Source organism: Emys orbicularis, chromosome 5 (genome assembly GCF_028017835.1).
Source record: "Emys orbicularis isolate rEmyOrb1 chromosome 5, rEmyOrb1.hap1, whole genome shotgun sequence".
Lineage (NCBI taxonomy): Eukaryota > Metazoa > Chordata > Testudines > Emydidae > Emys > Emys orbicularis.
In genome coordinates this window covers 62046899-62069209 of record NC_088687.1, presented here as the reverse complement: position 1 = coordinate 62069209, position 22311 = coordinate 62046899, and the positions used below count along the sequence as shown (strand labels likewise).

Sequence of the window (22311 nt, the reverse complement as noted above, 5' to 3'; positions counted from 1 at the left end):
GCCCCAGCACCTAGTACAGGTTAAACTATCATTCCCCAGTGCATTATCTAATCTCCTTTCAAATGTTTCACTGAAGGTACCCCTCAATGACCTTTTAGATTGCAGTTCTATTCTCCAATTGATCTGCTCACTTCTAATCTAAATTTACCATTCTTTAAATAGACTGCATCCTGTAACAGTCTCATTCAGTCCTTATAGCTTATTCAATAATTTGTTCAGATCTAAGATCCCTCTCTCCATTTGTGTAAGTTATACAAGTTCTTAACCTTCTCAGATCTTATGTGCTACTCTTCGTATTCTTTTTAGTTGGAGTATTTAACTGTGCACAATTCTGTACAGTTAGACAGTATGCAGTGGGCCAAATCCTTGCTGTTAAATCAATATAGCCTCATTGACTTCATGACACTACACAGATTTACATCAGAAAATCTGGCTCAGTGCATTAGGGAAATTGGTGAACTAATCTAATTGTTTTTATTCTTTCCCTTAAAGAGAACATATATAACTACTCTTTCGGTATCAGCACAGTACAAAGCTACTTCTATGACCACAAGCTAGGTACAAAATCAAAATTCAACAAATCATCAGTACTCAGATTTTCTTATAGGGCCTAGTACATTAGCTCTCATTGCTCTGAATATGATTTTACACTCATTGTTCAATTTTTCAATTAAAACTTTTGACCAAGATTTTCGTAAGCAACTTGTAATTTTGGGTACCTCACTATTCGTGTGTTCACCTTAAGACTCTTTAAAGGGGGCTTATTTTCTGAAAAATCCTTGTGCCTCAAATTGGGCACACACCACACAAAAATTGCTCTTCACTTTAAAACACTGGCCCTTAACTCTGTGTACATGGAGCTAATATAACTTCTATTTTTACGTACATTTCATCACACTAAACCTTGTTCTGCATTCCTAACATCCATCCTTCTCCCCGTTGGAGTTTTCCTTTGGTTTTCTTCTTGCCCAAGGGCACAGAATAATAGGATCATAGAAATGTAAGGCTGGAAGAGACCTTGAGTCAACCAGTTCAGCCCTCTGCACTTCAGCATCGTGGCATGCTTTCATATGAAGTTGCCTCTTGTTATTCCTCAAACATTACTTCAAGTTTTTCTGGAGTCTGCCTCAATCTTCTCTTTGTGTCAGACCTCCAGTATTGGTATCATCTGCAAAGTCTGGTCAACACAACATATGCCAATTCCTCCACATCATTTATAAAGTTACTAAAATAATGCCAGTTCCAGTGCTGACCACTACTAACAACATTTGATACATCATCTCAATTGGAGAATTTTTTGTGGATTGTAACCATCCCCTTCACCAAAGCAGATCTCACATGATTTCTAATGACCTTTTCTAGACAAGTCTCAGGGCTTCTTCTCCACCCTCATCTTCCTTGACCCTTTTGCCTCAAATCCCTCCTCAAAACTCATTTTGCTGGTGAAGCCCATTAACACTCATCACCAGTATCAAGGCAAACCCCAAGAGAACATACCTCCTTGCAGATCAAGCATAATCCAGATTGATCTCTAGCTAGGTTCTTAACATAATCCAGCTGGATGTTCAGTCTGTCAGCCATTGGCAATCTTATATTGCCAGAACTTTTGGTGACCATGTGATCGCTGGCTGAGTAGCAACATTCCTTGGTAAATGTGTTTCACAATTCACTGGCCTTCCATCCTAACATATCCATACCAAGAAAGCCACTGAAACCAAATTAGTACTGATGGAGGCAACTGCTGGACTATGAATATCCTCATTGCTGCTCTTGTTCTGCCACTTAATATGAAACATCTGATGAAGATGGAGAGATTAAAAAATTCACTCCAGTGCTCTTCAGCCTGCCTCAGCACCCACATTTCACTGTGGTACAAAAGAGTTGGAATAACTGGTTCTATATAACCACAGCTTCAAAGCAAGCTTGATGTGGCAATGTCTCCAAACATCACTGAAGGTACCGGAACATGGAGGTAGCTGATGCTACACAAGCGTCCACATCTTTCAAACATCCTCCAGCACTGTCAGTGATGCTTCCCAAGTATTTGACAGTTGCCACCTGCTCAATGTCCCATTTGAACAGGTTAATACGGACTTCATCATAAACTGGAGCTGGAAGCTGCTTGATGGTAATGGCCAAGGACTTGATTTTATCCTGATTAATAAATGGACCAATGCACACTGTTTCATGCCTGCCCAGCTATCAGCTGCAGTGATTCACCAAACTAAGCCAACAAGGCACTGTATGGGCATCTTTGAGATCTTGAAGCAAAATGGTGTTCAGCTCAGTGCCACCAACCACTACCTTTGCAAGCTTATAAGTCAACCAACCAATGCCAATATTGAACAATGATGGTAACAGAATGGAGCCTTGCCAAACTCCCGTAGAAACTGGAACCCATGCCACATATCTGCCACTGACTTGAACACAGATTTCTATCAGTGACAGTATCTTCCCTGGGATTCCGTGTCACTTCATCAGACCCCACAAATGTGCTCAATGCACTAAATCGATGGCCTGATGAAAATCTATAAAAGTGCTGGACATGGCTTATTAAATTCAGCCATCTTCTCAAAAAACTGTCTCAAAAATAAAGATCAGGTGAAAAGTGGAACCACCAGGTTTAAAGCCACACTGAGTATCCCAGCCTTTGCCATGAAGCGCATAAGTGATTTAAGACATTAGCATGGAAGTGAAGACTTTCCCTGGGACCAACAACAGCATAATCTCTCTACAGTTACTACACTTGGCCTTACTGCCTCTTTGGGTACGTCTATACTTACTTCCTGGTCCGGATGTAAGCGATCGATCTTCTGCGATCGATTTATCGCGTTTGGTTTAGACGCGATAAATCGATCCCGGATCGATCCCGGAAGTGCTCGCCGTCGACGCCGGTACTCCAGCTCGGCGAGAGGAGTACGCGGCATCGACGGGGGAGCCTCCCTGCCGCGTCTGGACCCGCGGTAAGTTCGGACTAAGGTACTTCGAATTCAGCTACGAATTTGCGTACCTTAGTCCGAAGTGGGGGGTTAGTGTGGACCAGGCCTTTGAACAGAAGCGAGTACACCATCCTCCTTCTAGCTGTTGGGGAGATATTAGTGCACCAGATGGTCTGAAAAAGTCTATGCAGCTACGTACAACAGTACCCTCACCTGTCTTCAGCAACTCAGGACTGAGGTTACAAAACCCTGGTGCCTTCCCAGATGTCAGCTTACAGGCTGCAATCTTCTTGGTTGAAAGAAGGCAGCTCTACTTCCTGCCCCCACTTCAAGCAGAAGAGGGACAGTAGGTGGCAGACAATTAAGGAGCATCTTGAAATGGTCTTCACAGTAATAAAACTGATCTTGTAGACTCTTGTTTCTGCTGCCATACAAATTCTTTACTGAACAGGCTGATGCCACCTACCACCACAGACACTGCAAAGTTTAATAAAAGCTGCAGAAATCCTGCCTAGCAGCAGCCTGTACCACACTAGCGACCTCAAATCAACCACCAGGATTCCTTATCTTTCTTACACAATGACTTGATGACAGTCCAAAGTCAAACCCATTCAGACTTTGCTTTTGCGCTCAATAAATGTGTCTTTAAAGACACAAATTGTAGCCTCACTTTTTCCTGAACTCCAACTGCTGGAGTGTTTTCTCACTGAGCCACGGTTGACATTCAAAGGGCTGAGGCTGGCAGTGCCAACCTGGCAGTGACCAGCACCAATGACTTGAAACAACACCATTCCTCACCAGTTGACAAGGAGAGACTTCAGTCTATAATGTTTCCTGGAGCAGTTCGGAATAGAAGCTGACCAATAGCTCAGTTCTAATGAAATCTTTTGGTTGAATCTGACTAATTTCAGACAGTTAACTGTGTGGCAAAGTCAGAAACTAATGGTCAGTGTCTAGTTCAGCACCTCTGTATACTTTTCATCAATGACTGTTGACTAACAACTATCATTAATGAGGACATGATTGCTAAGAGTCCTAGTCAAATCATCTGGGCTGTAACAGGTCTACTTGTGAGTCTCTGGTGGCAGAAGAGAGTCAGTGATCACTAGGTCAGTGGCAACTGCAAGTTCCAGCAATCACTTCGTGTTCTCCTGCTTGATACCAAGATGCCTGAGTATATTTGCCCAGGTGTCAGTCTTTCCTGCCTGTGCTTTAAAGCCACCCAGGGTCATGATGATGTCTTTTCTCAGGGTTCCATTAAGGACTATCTACAGCTGCTGGTAGAAGTCAACTGCTTCTGCACTGTTGGCCAACCTGAACATGATGGTACAATGCCAACAGCTGGTATGGAATCAGACTTTGATGAGTCACAGATTAATCACCTACCAAGCCTGTAATACTCATCGGCACTGGGAGAAAGTATAGCGGCCACCCTTTGCTGGAGCAACCCACCAATGTGGCCTTAAAACAGAAACATAGTCCTCGACTTTCTTTTCTTCACTTGCTAGCTAGTACACTTCAGATAAAGGTGCAGATATCAATGTTTAGGCTTTTCAGCTGCTTAAGGAGGACAGCTTTAGCTGTTTGGTCAACGTTTGGCTGTTCCAGGCACCAAATTTTACATTTGCTGCCAGCAAATGGCCCTTGCAAGGTTTAATTGGCATTTACACCTCAGCATCCAAGGCAAACTCTTAGCAATTTCAGCTACAAGGACAATTGGCCAGATTGTCACAAGTTGTCAGCTTCAGTAGAAACATCCTCACAGTGTGAACATACAGACCTTGGCATCAATACCAGGTTTACAATGGTGCCAATGGCCACACTGGGAAGGGACCCATTACGGACACCTCTAACCTATCCACACGGCTGGGTCTAGCCCGTCATGCTGGGCAGTACAGTGCCCAGGCCTTGCTGTGTGAGGGACTCCCAGCCAGCATGTCCCTCTTGTCTGGGCTCCACCACTCGGGCTGGGCAGGGCTGCTGGCCACGGGGCTGGTGGGCACGGCCAGCCGGGCTCTTGGGGGTTGTGTTCCAGGGATCTGCCGCACACCCCAGTGCAGCTCCAAGCAGTCTCTGCTGCCCGCCTAGGACCGGTACAGAAGCCAGGTCAGTCTCGGCCAGTGGAGGGAGGAGGGCAGTGCGTGGAGCTCGGCCAGGCCCTGCCAGACAAGTGGGTCCTGATGAAGCCTGGCTAGGGTAGGCCCTGCACCCACTCCGGCCTGGCTGATTGCACCGCTCCGGAGGGACCAAAGCAATCCCCACCCTAAGACTGGCCCTGGCTGCGCTACCAGCTCAGCCCAGCAGACAAGGTCACCTCCCAGCAGGGCCACTGAGTGTGGCTAGGTGGCAGAGTGCGGGGGAGTGGGTCTCTGGGAGGTCTGGCGGGGGGTGCTGGGCAATGGAGGGTGGGAGAGATTTCTGTGTTTTGGGGTACTGGGCATAGGGGATCCTGGGGGGACACTGTGCAGTTGTGGTGTGGGGACTGTGGGGGGGGGGCGCTGGGCAAGGGGTGGTAGCATGCAGGGCACCGCAGTTGTGGTGGTGGGATCTCTGGACATAGCACGTCTGGTGGAGTCCTGGGCATAGAGATCTGTGGGGGAGTCTCCAGGCATAAGGGGTTATGGGGCACTAGGTGGGGAGACGATGTGGCACGGCATAGGCCCAGCGCTGAGAGGAAGGAGCACTCTGGCAGCACAGGGCCAGGAGGGCCAGTGTGCGTCTGGCAGCTGCCGGTTTGTAAACAGTGCCCTCACACTGGGCTGGGTGGAATGGGGCTGCCCCTGCCGCACTGTGCCCCAATGCTCCCATCCAGCCCCTCACTCTGGGGACCGACACCCCCACCCTCCGCACCATATCCCATTGCCCACTTGGGGGCCCACAAATATGTTTGGCACGGGCCCACAAAAGGTTTATTCGGCCCTACTTGGCATCCACACCAATAAAAAGGCTATCATTCATCCATCATTTAAAAAAAAAAAAAAAACACACACACAATTTTCCGCCTATTTGGAATATAAACACCTAAAAAACAGATTTCATCTTGTATCATGGATAGAGCCAAGATTTTTTTCCTGCACTAAATAATACTGTATTCTTACAATATTTTATTTATATAGGACCTGCAACTCCCATTAATGTTAAAAAGAGCTGCAAGTCCTCAGCATCTCAGAGGAGATGGGAGAAGATTAGGATGACCAGATGTCCCGATTTTATAGGGATAGTCCCAATTTTGGGGTCTTTTTCTTATATAGGCTCCTATTACCCCCCACCCCCTTTCCCGATTTTTCACATTTGCTGTCTGGTCCCCCTAGAGAAGATCAAAAAAATACTCAAAACACCACATAAGCAGCTACATACGCCCCCCCCCCCCCCCACCTGTTCACAATGAAATAACCAGATCTCCAATGTTTGTCTATTTTGTTAGTGTTTATAAGGAATTAGTTTCCTTTTTCTAATATCTGCACATTTGTTTGTTTAAACTTTATTTTGACACCCCCTTTTCAAGTCTACTGAAGTTACAAATGTCTGATGTTTTAAATCAGTTCCAACACCTTTTTATTTTCTCACTAAAGTTTGATACAAAGCAGTTACATTTCCAGCAGTCTCTCTTATTTGGTGCTTGAATTAATATTGGTTCCGTTCTTTGGTCCTTTATGCATATTTAACATTTCCTCTCTGTAAATTCCCTTTGCCTACCAGTACTTACATTTGCATTTTTACTTCCAGTTTTGCAAATATTTAATAGAAACACTTCCAAGCTGTTTATTCCAAAAAACATAGGTTGTTTGTAAGAGGGTTTTTTTTAAAAAAAAAGGAAGAACAAAATGGAAATACTACTGAGTGGTTCATTGGAAACTGTTTGACTCTAAAGATTCCCTTAGAGTTGAAGTAAATGCTTTGCTCTCCCCCACCCCACACGACCCCCAAACCAGATTTCCTGTTGCACCAGAAAATGAAACTAGTCTATTTCTATTGCCCAATATTAAGAAGGTAAACTTGATAAATAAATGGGGAACAACTTAAACTAGATCTAAAATTAGTAACAGATGCAGTGAGCAAGTCTACACTACTGTGCTATATCGGTACAGCTGCGCCACAGTAGCACATCTGGTGAAGACACACTATGCCAACAGGAGAGCGCTCTCCCGTCGGCATAATTGCTCCACCTCCATGAGAGGCGGAAACTATGTTGGCAGGAAAGTGTCTCCCGCTGACATAAAGCAGTGTCCACATCGCACTAAGTCGATGTAATTTACATCGCTCAGAGGGGTGTCATTTTCACACCCCGAGCGACGTAAGTTACATCGACGTAAGCGGTAGGGTTGACAAGCCCTAAGAAAAACATTTGTTGTTTCACTCACATACTTCCACGTTCTCCCCTACATTGTCTCCAAACAGTCACATTAAGAACAAAGTTTTATCTCTTTACAGGGCTGTCCTTACCCATATGCAAAGTACACAGCTGCGTAGGGCACCGGGAAATTTGGGGCACCACATTTCCTGGTGCCCTGCGCAGCTGCGTGCTGCTCCAGCCCCTGCCCCACCTCTTCCTCATGGCTCCCGCCCCTGCTCTGCCCCCGCAGCAGGGCCAGGCCTGCACTCACCGGAGATAGGAAGTGCAGCGACCCGGCCCCAGCCGCGCCGCCGGTGAGTACTGGGGGTCAAGTTCCCCCGCCCCCCAAGCCAGCCCCCATCCCTCCTGGGCCCCCCACACACACACACCCCGCGGGGGGCTGCGTAGAGTTTCAGAATAGCTAGGGACGGCCCTGTCTTTTTACATTTGTGTTAGGATGATTCTTTTATCCTCCTTCAAGATACAACATCATTTACTTTTGCCCCTCAGAACTACTACCAATGGAACGCTGCCTACTAGATCCCTTTAACAACTCCTTGAAGTCTGTGCTTTCAAAAGTAGCAACTGAAGAGGAAGACAATGACATGGTGCAGTTATGCATATAAAATAATGCGTGTAAATTATTGTATTTGTACTCTTCATGTACGCCATGCCCAGGAATGAAGATTTATCAGGGGCTAGCCAGACAGAATCTACAGTAATCACTGGAGACACATTCTTTCTTCCTCAAATACAATATTTTTTGCCGGTGATCAAATTAAGGGACTTTATTGAGATAACTTAAAATAACAGAGCCAGCCTTTCACGAACAAGTATCTTTAAATAAAAGCATAAATCTAACAGTTTATGCTCTGCAAGTTTTTGGGTAAAGTGAAAAGAAAACATATGGTGAATAGCAGCTGGTCAGATTTCACACCAGTTTCTAAGACATTACAGTGAATGAGAGAGAGACAGAAAAACACAACAATGTAGGGCTACTTCTGAATTCTTACCTCTTCTTTAGTATCTTTAAAGGATGATTTTGAAGTTCGCCTTCTAGGACCCTGAGGGTTGGTTTCCTCTTGCTGCCCAAAAAGCTCCTCAATTGTTTTTGTGTCAATCTGGAACTGCTGCCGTCTTGCAGCAATAGTCCAGATATTTGTTTTACCGCGGACTTGCTCTTCAGGAATTGTTTTCCAGAAGAAACTCCGCATCCGTTTTTTTTTGCTGTGGGGGCCATGCCCATTTATAAACTGTGGTGGAGCAGGTGGGGTTGGTCCTGGAGGAGGAGGCGGTGGTGGTGGTGGGGGCACCCCGGGGGGTGGAGGTGTAAAACCAGCACCTGTGACTGAACATGGTGGAGGCAACGGCGGTGCTGGAGGAGGTGGTGGCACTTGTTCTGTTGTCGTATCTTCAATCATCAATCCAGTTGCAACTGAAATAGCCCCATTTTCTTTATCATTGACCAAGGAGAGACAATTCATAACATGCATTTTAGTCTCTCCTATGAGGAGAGACTTACTTCCCTGGGTCTCCTTGAAACATTGAACAGTGCAGTAGCAATTTGTGTCAGACACTTTCAAACTCTAATCTGCCAGCAGTGAAAACAATGCAGGAGCCCTGAACCATCTTCACAACCTATAACAAAAAACACAATGGTTAAATTCAGATCAAAGAGACTGGATTTTTCCCTGGTACAAGTAGCAACGTATTAGTGGGAAATATACAAAATTAAATGTAAAACAATCATCAGTCATTTTAAGTTTTAATCTAGATGGAAGATTTTCTGAAAAACAAAGTTCTCTAGGGCCTAATTTTGTAAAATGTATGTACATCCACAATAAAATGTCAGCTAATTATAGGGAATTACATTTAAATAAAATTAAAAACTTTAAATTTAAAGCATTGAGTGCCTCTGGGGAGACCAGAGGTTACTGAAATATCTATTCTGGATTCAATATAATTTTTAAAGAAAGAATATTTATCCCAAGCCATTTCAACAAACGGAACACATTCCAACTATTCATTTTAGATTTAAAATACCATTATACAGATTTTAATATGCAGAGTTAGAATGTACTTATATATTGGCAAAAGCTCTGCTTGAAGCTTTTTAAATGGCTTCCCCTTCATCAGTGAATCAAGACAATGAATCATCCCAGATTGTTGAACTATGTAGCATATGGCTTTTTTGCTCTAATATTTTTCATGCAGTTTTCATGAATAAAGTATACGGAGTCCCAAAACTCTGGATTCTTAATAAAACTTTGCAATATTTATGGTTACTGACCATAAACATGCATCTTCAAAAAGCCCAGCATCTACATTTTGTCATTGTCATTACTGGTCATGTTACAATACATTTAACAAAATGTACACAATAGAAGAAAGACTGCAGTTTTATTAGGATGTGTCTTTATAATTCACTCAGGTATCTAGATTACTGTAGCTACCTCAATAAGCACGTCTCACTACAGATAGAAAAAAGGTGGGGGAATATAAATTGGAATCATAAATTACATAGCCTAAGCTCTATGCACATGCGAAGCTGAAAATATTTACTTAAGAAAACTTATATGTCTAGATGAGATAATCTGATCACTCAACAGGAGTTTTCAAAGTTATTGTGACAACTGCATTATTTTTTTATGTTGCCACTGTGGCAGAGCAGATGGTGATGTCAGTGGCAGCAATTTTGAAGCTAGTTAGTTTTAGTCTTTTTTTTTTTTTAAAGGCGCAATTTAAAAGTTTGTTAGGTCACTCGTATTAATGAACAGATTTACACTTTTTAAATATTTTCCCTGAGAACACATCAAACTAAAAAGTTTCAAAAACAAGGCCCAACTAAGAATGCTATTGTTTAATCTCCTTATTTGTTTACTGGAGGATGTGATTAAACAGCATTGTAATCCGAGATAGATACTATCAAATTGAGTGGTATTGCACAGGCAAGTTAGATAGAGACTGAAGAAGGAGTACCAGGCAAAGAATGGCAATAGGAAATCTAATGAAGTTACAGCAATGCACTTGGGCAAGAACACTACAAACAAAAGTTTGTTGATTAATTAGCCTTATTTACTTGGCATTATTCCTCCCATTTGACAGAACGTATACATAATTAACAGCAATTCAGATCATTTAATATTTTGGAACAAAAAATACTGGCGGGGTGGGGGAGGAAAAAGAGACACCTTCACCGCTGCCAGATATGAACCATTATAGCATACATGCACAGAGAAAAAAAGTTAGAGACAAGCCATGGGGCAGATCTTCTGCTGATGTAACTTGACATAACTCCATTAGCTTCAGTAGAAAGTGATAAGACATCAGTCAATTTCACCTGTGCTCTTCAGAATCTTGTGGTCAGCAGCAAACCAGACATTTACTTCAAATTTACTAGTCATATTCATTTCACTCTCTTGAGTAGTGAAAGTACTAATGAGTGTGGGGAACCCAGAAAATACAGGCTCTGAAGCGTTAAGGAGGATACTTTGATGGAGGAAGGAAAAGAGAGAAAAAAAGATGTGAGAAAGAGGTGCTTCAAATTTAAGTCAGCTATCTTCTATATAAAGACTGATAAAATGAATACATCAAGGTTTGTCTCAACTCTCAGAGTGATACACAAGAAGTGGAAGTTTCTAATAAATTCAGATGCATTAGGAAGAACTGGATCAAATCCTAATCAAACAGTACGGGATATGCTAATTCATCAATGTCTCAATGTTAACCACACAAGAGTAGAACTTCAGATACATTAAAGCAGTGGTTCTCAATCTTTCCAGATTACTGTACCCCTTTCAGGAGTCTAAGGCCCAAGCCTCGCCACCCGGGACTGAAGCACGTAACTTAGCTTTGCGGTGGGCCTCCCAGTGGCTCTGCTTGCCACCCCCTAACACCGGCCCTGCACTTGCGATGCCTCTAAACCTGTCTCATGACCCATCTTGGAGTCACAACCAGGGCCGGCTCCAGGCACCAGGCAACCAAGTACATGCTTGGGGTGGCACCTGGTAAGGGGCGGCCAATCTTGGGGTGGCGGGGGGCAGCGCGGCGCGGCATTCCGCGGGGGGGGCGGGGGCGCTCCGGCGGCGCGGCGCTCGGCGGGGGGTTCTCCGGCAGCACGGCGCTCGGCGGGGGGTGCGGGCTCCGGCGGGCGGAGCTCGGCGGGGGGGCAGCGCGGGGTGCAGCGCTCGGGGGGGGGTTCCAGCGGCGCGGCGCGGTGCTCGGCGGGGGGGTGGGCTCCGGCGGCGCGGCGCTCGGCGGGGGCAGCGCAGGGCGCGGCGCTGGGGGGGGGGTTTCTGGCGGTGCGGCGCTCGGCGGGGGGGCATGCTTTGGCGGCACGGCGCTTGGTGGGGGCGGCGCGGGGCGCGGCGCTCGGGGGGGGGGTTCCGGCGGCGCGGCGCTCGGGGGGGGACTCAGGGGGCGGTGCTTTTTTTTGCTGCTTGGGGCAGCAAAAAAGTTAGAGCCGGCCCTGGTCACAACCCCCAGGTTGAGAAACACTGATCTAGATGAGTTGATATATCCCCTGGAGGACCTCTGTGTACCCCTGGTTGAGAACCACTGGATTAAAGTATTGCGGGGGGGGAAAGAGTTCAGCATGCAACTTCTAGCTGTTGAGTAAAGCCTTTAGATTTCTTAAAACTTGAGATATCTGATTTTTATATATTACTTATATTTAAGCTAACTTTAATTTTTGGATACGCATAATGATGTAGAAAACTGAATATCTATTATGCATTCATTAACAGCTCAAAACAGTCTTGGACATTAGAACCTGTTCTATTGAGACAGGAAATGTTGGCAAAAACAGAGCAAAGACTGACCTATCTGAAGAGTGCCATGGGGCTTTTAACTTCCTTTTAGAGCACTACTAGAAGTCAGAAAGAAGGCACATAGTTTCCTGTAGGTGAAATATTAAAGTCAAACAGATTGCACTACTAATTAGCACTAAGTTTCATCATTGGGCAAAGCCCTTGAATACACAGCTTTCTGTCCCAAAGTAGAATTCTATCAAAAGCACTACATCTTGGGTCATTTCTAGAGATGGGACTTATGCTAGAGGCCCCAGAGAAACACCCCCATGCCCCAACTTTTGAAGGGTTTGAGTTTTGTATCCAAATGTTGAGGCTTGTACCCTATTCTAATCAGTTGAATAGCTATACATAATCCCAAATGAAGCCTCTTATTCCCCAGACTGGCAGGAGTGTTGCAACAGCTGTTACACTCTTTACAGATGAGTATTGGAGATGGATGGTCCAAAAAGGAAGTGAATCATACATTCTATTGCCTTTCCTTGGGGGAATTAACAGGGAACAAAAGCGTCTCCTCTCCACTTCTGTAAGATTAAGCCCATAAATAGAAGAGGGGGAAAAGCCCGGGGAGTAATGGTAAACCTAATAATAGAGACCATTTTAAACCCACCACTACTGCATGCTGCTTTGGATGATGGCAATAGTGATAAACTTAATTTTTCCCATAACCGGGATGGAGGGGGAAAAAGAAGTCTGGAATGAATGTGTGAAAGGAAAACTACAAAAAACACACAAGCATTCAGCTATTGTTTTCCCACAGATAAGCACAGTCAAGTAGAGGAGGTCACCTGCCCTTAACAGAAGCATGAAGTACCCTAGTTACTAGGCTGAGATACAGAGGAATGTCAAAATTCCTCTCTCAAAGAATCAGTTTGTGGATGCACCATAATACTAGCCACTAATATGGGTGGGTGGGGGAAGAGAAACTAGCAGACTGGGACACTGTCTGCACAGCTTATTGATAGCAGCAGGTGTCCCCTAGCCCCTGTAGGAAGTAGAGGGAGGGACATGGGGGGGGGGGGGGGACACAGCAATTCCAACTCATAACTAGGGGGCAATTCCCACTCCTAAAATACACTGGGAGCAGGATAGTGCCCTAAACACTTAATTTGATAAAATTGAACTGGAGTTGAAATTTTAGAAGGAAGGATAGAAGGGGAGAAGACGTGAGATCAACACTTAAAGACTTCCAACATTGTAATCTGCATCTTTGCACATTTGTTACATCTAAATCAGTCTGAGCAGCAAAACAGTTTTAAAGTGATGCCTTTAGTACATGTTTAAGAATGTTCATATTGAAACTGCTGTACACATATTGAATAATATCAGATCTGTAGATCATACTTTTCAAAGGAAAAGGAAGACCAATATTTTAATTCAATGGAGCATTTTATTTTTGTCTCACTCATAATTTTATTGTAGAGAATTTCACCTATAACCATTCTTCAAAGATGAAGAGCAATAAAGAGCTTTTCTCCAGTTCAGAAGACAAGCACTCTAAAAAATGTTGTTTCCCAACCACAGTAACTGCTGTTTTGAAAGAGACACAAAATATTATATTTGCATACACAAATTAACAAGTGAAATGTTCAGTGTACAAAGTGATTTTTAGAATTCATATTTGTTCCCTTTAGTCCATACCTCCTGTTCTCTACCAAATATATTTCTCTGTAAGGTATCTCCCAAACTCACACTAAAACAGCACTGCCTTTGAGTGCTCACACACCACAATCCTCACCACAGTACTTAGATGTCTGGATCTCAACAATAGCTATACAAAAAAGTAAATGGAGCAACTAGTTGCTAACCACAGTTACAGCAACAGAAAACACTGGCATGTATAGCTAGAAATCTAATCTGTCAAAATGTGGGTTGTAAACGAAGAAAGGCTCATATTAATCACAACAGCTTAAAAGATGACCATTGAACACATCCTGAGAAAATTCTCATATGAAACATATCCCTTAAAAGTATGACTGAAAAAGACAAAGCCACTTTTAGTTCAGTGCACAAGTAAAACAGACAATGAAGACTAGTGACTGTGTGGCCAGTGGCCACCGGACAATATAAAGACATTTTAGTTTTAAAAGCTAGCCTTTTGATTCCAAGGATACTTTTAGACGGTGGTAAAAGACAGAGTGTTAATATTGTATTTCTGATTGGGAAAAATAAGCCAAAAAGGTTTGTCCTCTATGCAGATAAAAAGGCATGTGTGTGTGTACACACAGAGCTGACTCAAGAGGACCACCCAAGGGGCAGTAAAAAATGGGTTACTTACAGGTTGGTCTTTAACTGAAGGTCGAACTACATGGTCCTGGAAACCTCGGGACACTTTAGGTTTGGCTTTGGAGGTAGGCTGTTTGCCAGGCTAGATTCTGTCCTGTGCACACACTTATACGGGAAATAGCAGTGACTTGATTCAGCTAATTACAGCGAAGCCAGCAAGTGTATCCCGTCGGGTGATTCTTCCTCCCCCTCCCTGGTCAGCTGCAGCCCAGAGAGGAAAGGGTCAATCCCCCCTTCCTTACCTCATTGTCCCAGCCTCTGCTGGCTGCTCTGGGCGGATCCTGAGAGGCAATTAAAGAAACCCTACTGAGAGCCCAAGTTTGCTGAGTGTGTTCAGTCCTGGAGCTAGGGTGAGGTGGTGCGGGCTGCGGCGCGGAAAGGCGGTTCCCTCCCTCCCCCCAGGGAGATGCTGCCTGCGCTCCCCTCCACAACAAGGGCTGCAGCTGGAAGAAAACCCGGGGGCCAGCAGCTGCGTCCTTCCCCACCCCCAGCGAGCGCCCTCTCCTCGCAACCCCCCCCCCCGACCTCCGCTCCTGCCCGGCTCAGGGCACCTCTCCTCTTGCCCCAGCCGCCCCGCATCCAGGGACCCCAGCCTTGCTCTCACCTCTCGCAGCCACCCTTGCCACCAGCGGGAGCTGGGGCAGCTCTGCGCTCTCCCACCGCGTGCGCAAGTAGCGAGACGCCCTGGGCCGGGTGCAGCACGGCCGCCTCCCCCTCTTCCCGCACGGCCAGCGGCTGCACCTGGCGGGGGGCGGAAAGCCCCGCCGTGTCTATGCCAATCCCGCCCTATTGTTTCTCCATTCCGCCCAGAAGCGACAGGGGGCGCTGCAAGCCGGGGTCCCAGGCTCCTCGGGGCACCCTGCGCAGCCAGGGCGGGGCTGTCTCTCCATGCCCTAAGCTGACCTCAGTCCCCAGAGCCCCCGCAGCAGCAGCAGGGATTCCCCTTCCCAGCCGCCGCTTCTCTCCCCTGTAGGCTCGCGCAATGCACTGGCTCCTAGGCTGCGACTCAGCCCGTCCCATCCTCCCCCTCCCATTACTCCCGGGAGGAGAAAGACTCGCAACCATGGCTGCGGCTCAGCAGACGACAGCATTTCCAGCATCAATCACCGAGGGGGGCGTGAAGAGAAACACACCCGTGTGAAAGCTCGAACAGATCACGACGCAATCAGGGCCCCATCAATACATGTCTTGGTCTGCAGCTGAGGGGGGAGGGCTGTACCCGCCTCCCATCTCTTCAACTTCAGGGGACTCACAGTGGCGCACAATTGCAGATGAAGCCCCGGCGACCAAGATCACCCCCCTCAATGCAGGGATGCAGCATGGACCTGCCTTTACTTTTAATGTCCTTTCCCCCTCTGAAGTTGAAGATACTGAGTAGGGAGTTAAGCAAGCAGTAAATATACGATCCTGTGTGAGGATCCAGAGAAAAGCAGCATTTCAGACTCCAGTAAAGTCACAGTGACACAGGTGCTGGAACTAGGGGTGCTGCAGCACCCCCTGGCTTGAAGTGCTTTCCATCATATGCAGGGTTTACAGTTTGGTTCAATGGCTCTCAGCACCCCCACTGTACAAATTGTTCCAGCACCCCTGCACAGTGGTGCAAATATTTGATTTTTTTAAATAGTGGGGCCTTTGAAAAAGACAGAACCAGCATCTACCTTAAAATGAGATTGTTCCTCTTCTTTCCAGGGAGAAAAATCGATTTTAATTTGCAGTAGAAGGAAAGGGGGGTTTTATGGCTGTGTTATTACTTCTTTTTAATCCTGCGGGAACAGAAGCGAGGTCTCACTGCTCCTGAGCCCAACCCCTACACTTCATCACCCAGCCAGGCGCGAGCACTCCCAGGGAAGCCCCAGCAGCTCAGGTCCAGATGATCTGGTTTCTGAGCTAATGCACAGACGGGCCGGAATGCTGGGCAAAGCCGCAGCGAAAAAAATGAAGAATTCGAACAAACCTGCGATACGGTCCTAACCTCGCTCAGCAAGAGCGCGGAAGAGAAGGCGGCACGCGTGATAACTCTATAACGCAGCCTTCCCTTGGCCCCTTGTGCCAGTGCCCCAGTAGTCGGGAATTGCCATGTAAACAACATCCATGTCCATAACAACATACATGATCCACTCACATGCAGGCTTCAGTCGCGCTATTCACATGTCACAGCCTTGCTCCCGTTTTCAGGGCCACTTACCTTTTCTACCTCCAGTGGCACGGAACCCCCCGCGGCCCCTCTCCCCCTCCTCAGGGGCGGCGTGAATGCGCACTGCCTCTTCTCTCTCACTCCCCACTGCCTTGGTCTGCCGCTGGGCTCTTCCCCGGGAATCCGGGATAATGCCACCACCTCCGCCCATCTCACTGCAGCCGGGACCAGGCAGCAGGAAGAAGGAGGTAACACGCAGGCGCAGCACTAGGCGGGGCTGCCTCAGGTGACAATGCTACCCTAGTCTCTCCAAGCACATAGCAAAGGACAATAAAGCCGGGTGGTTTTTAATTTTCTCTCCACTCCCTGGGCAACATCAGGCTTCCACTGAAGTCCGTGGTGAAACTCTCCTTCGACTTCAGTAGTACAGCATCAGGCCCACGCTTTGCATTTGCAGCTGTAGTTCTTCTATCCTAGGAGCTATTGCTTAGGACAGAAGGACAGGAAGGAATAATGACACAAAGATTGTGGCGTGGGCTAAAGCCATGTCATTTACAGGGAAAGGACACTACTCACACACCGAGACCCCCATCCTGCAAACACTTATGTACCCGCTTACCTTCAGGTACCCGAATACTTCCTCTGTTGCAGTGGGATTGTTCCGGTGCCTGATTCATAGATTCTAGGACTGGAAGGGACCTCGAGAGGTCATCGAGTCCAGTCCCCTGCCCGCATGGCAGGACCAAATACTGTCTAGACCATCCCTGATAGACATTTATCTAACCTACTCTTAAATATCTCCAGAGATGGAGATTCCACAACCTCCCTAGGCAATTTATTCCAGTGTTTAACCACCCTGACAGTTAGGAACTTTTTCCTAATGTCCAACCTAGACCTCCCTTGCTGCAGTTTAAGCCCATTGCTTCTTGTTCTATCCTCAGAGGCTAAGGTGAACAAGTTTTCTCCCTCCTCCTTATGACACCCTTTTAGATACCTGAAAACTGCTATCATGTCCCCTCTCAGTCTTCTCTTTTCCAAACTAAACAAACCCAATTCTTTCAGCCTTCCTTCATAGGTCATGTTCTCAAGACCGTTAATCATTCTTGTTGCTCTTCTCTGGACCCTTTCCAATTTCTCCACATCTTTCTTGAGATGCAGTGCCCAGAACTGGACACAATACTCCAGCTGAGGCCTAACCAGAGCAGAGTAGAGCGGAAGAATGACTTCTCGTGTCTTGCTCACAACACACCTGTTAATACATCCCAGAATCATGTTTGCTTTTTTTGCAACAGCATCACACTGTTGACTCATATTTAGCTTGTGGTCCACTATAACCCCTAGATCCCTTTCTGCCGTACTCCTTCCTAGACAGTCTCTTCCCATTCTGTATGTGTGAAACTGATTTTTTCTTCCTAAGTGGAGCACTTTGCATTTGTCTTTGTTAAACTTCATCCTGTTTAACTCAGACCATTTCTCCAATTTGTCCAGATCATTTTGAATTATGACCCTGTCCTCCAAAGCAGTTGCAATCCCTCCCAGTTTGGTATCATCCGCAAACTTAATAAGCGTACTTTCTATGCCAATATCTAAGTCGTTAATGAAGATATTGAACAGAGCCGGTCCCAAAACAGACCCCTGCGGAACCCCACTCGTTATGCCTTTCCAGCAGGATTGGGAACCATTAATAACAACTCTCTGAGTACGGTTATCCAGCCAGTTATGCACCCACCTTATAGTAGCCCCATCTAAATTGTATTTGCCTAGTTTATCGATAAGAATATCATGCGAGACCGTATCAAATGCCTTACTAAAGTCTAGGTATACCACATCCACAGCTTCTCCCTTATCCACAAGACTCGTTATCCTATCGAAGAAAGCTATCAGATTGGTTTGACATGATTTGTTCTTTACAAATCCATGCTGGCTGTTCCCTATCACCTTACCACCTTCCAAGTGTTTGCAGATGATTTCCTTAATTACTTGCTCCATTATCTTCCCTGGCACAGAAGTTAAACTAACTGGTCTGTAGTTTCCTGGGTTGTTTTTATTTCCCTTTTTATAGATGGGCACTATATTTGCCCTTTTCCAGTCTTCTGGAATCTCTCCCGTCTCCCATGATTTTCCAAAGATAATAGCTAGAGGCTCAGATACCTCCTCTATTAGCTCCTTGAGTATTCTAGGATGCATTTCATCAGGCCCTGGTGACTTGCAGGCATCTAACTTTTCTAAGTGATTTTTAACTTGTTCTTTTTTTATTTTATCTGCTAAACTTACCCCCTTCCCATTAGCATTCACTATATTAGGCATTCCTTCAGACTTCTCGGTGAAGACCGAAACAAAGAAGTCATTAAGCATCTCTGCCATTTCCAAGTTTCCTGTTACTGTTTTTCCCTCTTCACTAAGCAGTGGGCCTACCCTGTCTTTGGTCTTCCTCTTGCAAGTGTGTACAATGTTTGCTGGATGGCATGGCCAGTTTATTGAAACTAATCACAGAATGAAGAAAGAGATGGGACCTCTTTGGTTCTGTTCAGAAAGGACAGCCACTGGGATTTTTGTTTATGTGCTTGGGGGTTTTTTTTATGAAACTTCTATCATTTTCCCACTCTGGCCTTCAAAAACTTCTCCGTGTCTACTGATTTCTGTGGAGATAAAAGATGTCTTCTTATTTTTCTCCATAAATGTTCCTCTTTGCAAAATTCAAATATCTGCAGATATAGCAGTCTGAAGAGGATTGGTGTTTAAGAAAACTGGCATGGCAAAAAGATTAAACCAAATATTGAAACATTTTAAATTCAGTGTTATTTCTTTTTCCAATAAATGATCATGAAGAACTGTTGGTCATTCACTTGAGACAAAATAATATAATGTATTACAAACAGTGGGAAATAAATGGGTTGTGTCTTTGGATATCTAATTGGTAATTTTGAGTAATGATATAGGTCCTAATACTACAAAAATAATGCACATTCTTAACTTTATGTAGTGGGAGTAATGGCATAATCCAATGAGGTCACTAGTACTATGCATAATATATAAAATTAAACACTTGCCTCTTTGTAGGACTGGGGCATTTGTCTAAATAAATTCCTCTGTGGCAGCATGTGACAGGGTCATCTGTACTGCCCCAAGTGCAGTACTGGCTACTGATCAATCCACCTTGACCCCTGTCATAGCTCTTTAAGAGTTAAATGGTCTATTATAGATACAACAACCTGCAGAGAGGAAGGGCAAGGCTCCTCTCTCAACCAACTGGGGATAAGCTGGAAGAAGGGGACAAGCATAAATGCTGCCTCCTCCCACATAGCAGGGCAGTTTCCAGCTTGCATCCACCAAAGGGAATAACAAGTTTCCTGTAGGGCCCTGAGTAAGCAGGGAGTAGATATCAGTAGGAGGAGACCACAAAACCCTCTGAACTTGAGGACTATGTGGGGACAGTTGAGGGAAACAAATTGCAGCCCAGCTCCAGGAGGAGAGCTGGGGGTTCCTGCTATAAGGAGGAGACTGAGAGGTAATCCTAAAGTAATAATTGCTTGAACTACCCAGCTCCCCCAGGAGGACTGAGGACTCCCGCCATAAGGAGAGACATAAAGACTGACATAGAATGCTTGAGGGGACTGGGAAGGGAACCTAAAGGGCAGGCTTCAGAGGAACTCTCAAAACCAGAGCCATCTTTTATTTATTTGGGGCTCTTTGTTCTGCCCCCCTTTGTATGAGGTTTTGTAATAAACAAGCCCTGAGGAGAGTATTATTGAGTCAAGCATTATGAGTGCCTGACTTGGAGTTACTGGCTTCCTGAGAAGAGAAACTGAGACAAGGAGTTCATACAGTGCCGCACTAACTCAGCAGGGGGTGCTACAGGGCAGGCTTGCCCTAAAACAAAGCTATTTCCCATTTGATCACATATGGGAATCACTTATCACACTTTATCAGAGGAAAGTGTGTCATGGGAGAAAATAATCTGTGCAGGAGGATTAATTTTTTGTTAAATGCTATTGCCAACATTGATGTCATTGTAACTATTTATATAGAAACAAGGTAAAAGCCTTCTCTAAACAAACTCAACATAGCCCTTAGAAAGAAGTCTGTTTCTGGAGATGAAGCCTTTACAGACTCCATTCTTGCTCCCAGATAAGCATCACCCTTTCCATTCCCATCTCAGTACCTCCTCCCCAATGAGTCAATACCCAGGATCTCAGTGACGTCAGAAAGTGGGTAGGCAAAACAGTCATGTGAATACATTCTCAGAATTTTTGGGGCAGAGACTCTTACTCTTTGTCTTTACAATGACTAACACAATGGGGCCCTGAGCCATAGTACCAGTTTTACTCAGTAGGATACAGATGTGAGCAAAACGTTATTGATGGACATACGTGTTTGCAAGATCAGAGCCTTATTTTGTAAATTTGTTTTGGAGAGACAGGATTGAAAAATAATAACTGTCTTCTAGTCAGTGTATTTTAATGGGTATAAAAGGTGTGAGACCTATTTTTTCCTCTGTTTACAGCTTTCAAATGGCAGCAAGTAGGGAAGCACAATAGTGATATTAGTTGAGTATTGTAGCAGACAAACCCAAACAATTGCTAATGTATTTTAAATTGTGCTAAAGTCCTTTTAAAATCATGACTAGGACTTTAGGGCTTGTCTACAAGGGGAAATTTACCAGTATGACTCCCTTCATGGACATTTATTCCAGCATAAGAATGTCCATATGGATTATAAGGTTGTGTATGTGTACACCTGCTCCCCGCCCCAGTAAATTTCCCCAGGCAGATAAGCCCTTGGAGTGTTTTTCAAAGGTTGGGATTGTGGAAATTCCTCCTATCCTAGAAAGCACCTCCTAGCCCAATAAGATACGCGACTCTATATCATCGTCGGACTCCTCACTGTCACTTTGGATCTTAAGGAATAGCTCGACTGCCAAACGTGACGTGCTGGCGAGACTCGTCAGCATACTCCTCAGCAGTTCGGGCTCCATTTCCTGCAGACCGAAACGGAACACAGATCGCGCTGCACAGAAACCGTTGAAAGATGGTGCCAAATGTGGATGGAAACACAGGGATTGCTGGGATGCGAAGCGATGTATCACGGGGCGTTGGGACAGGACCCAGAATGCCCCGCATCCCTCACCCCCTTCCCAGAACCCACGGCGCCAGAATGGGAAGAGGTGCTCTGTGGGATAGTTGTGGGATAGCTGCCCATAATGCACCGCTCCCAATGCCGCTGCAAGTGCTGCAAATGTGGCCACGACAGTGCGCTGGCAGCTGTCAGTTTGGACAGACTGCAGCGCTTTCCCTACTCAGCTGTACGAAGGCAGGTTTAACTCACAGCACTGTACATCTGCAAGTGTAGCCATACCCAAAGAGATTATTATCTAAATACATAAGTCAAAGGATGGGGAGGAAAATGATACAATAAATAGTTACTTGTTGCTGAAAATTGGCTCTGCACCAATATTCATACCTAGTTTTGCCTACCTACTTCCAAATGTCACTGGCCTCTGTGGGGTGGGGGAGCCTTGGTATTGAGTTCAATGAGTATACTGGTGTTTGTGAAGCTACTCATGTGCATAAGTGTTTGCAGGATTGGGACCTAAGACAAACCACAGTGGGCACATTTTCTGCTAGCATAAATACATGCAGTTCCACTGCTTTCAGTGGAGTTCTACCCATTTACCCCATCAGAGAATTTGGGCCAGTATTTTCTGAATACCCTTTTTCCCTTTCCTGATAAGAACATGTTCAGTATTTTTAAAAATTTGAAAGTACTGATCAGTTCTTGAGATTTTTTTTTCAGACATAGTAATTTTTGGGG

General features: G+C 45.4%; 1 protein-coding gene across 1 annotated transcript in view; it reads right to left on the bottom strand.

The window, feature by feature from the left end:
• FHDC1 (FH2 domain containing 1) overlaps positions 1-8765 on the bottom strand; it is a 44182-nt gene extending 35417 nt beyond the window's left edge. Inside the window, exon 1 of the mRNA XM_065405577.1 lies at positions 8286-8765. Coding sequence (XP_065261649.1) covers positions 8286-8765 — 480 coding nt within the window. The remainder of the gene's footprint in view (positions 1-8285) is intronic.
• Positions 8766-22311: the final 13546 nt, after the last annotated feature.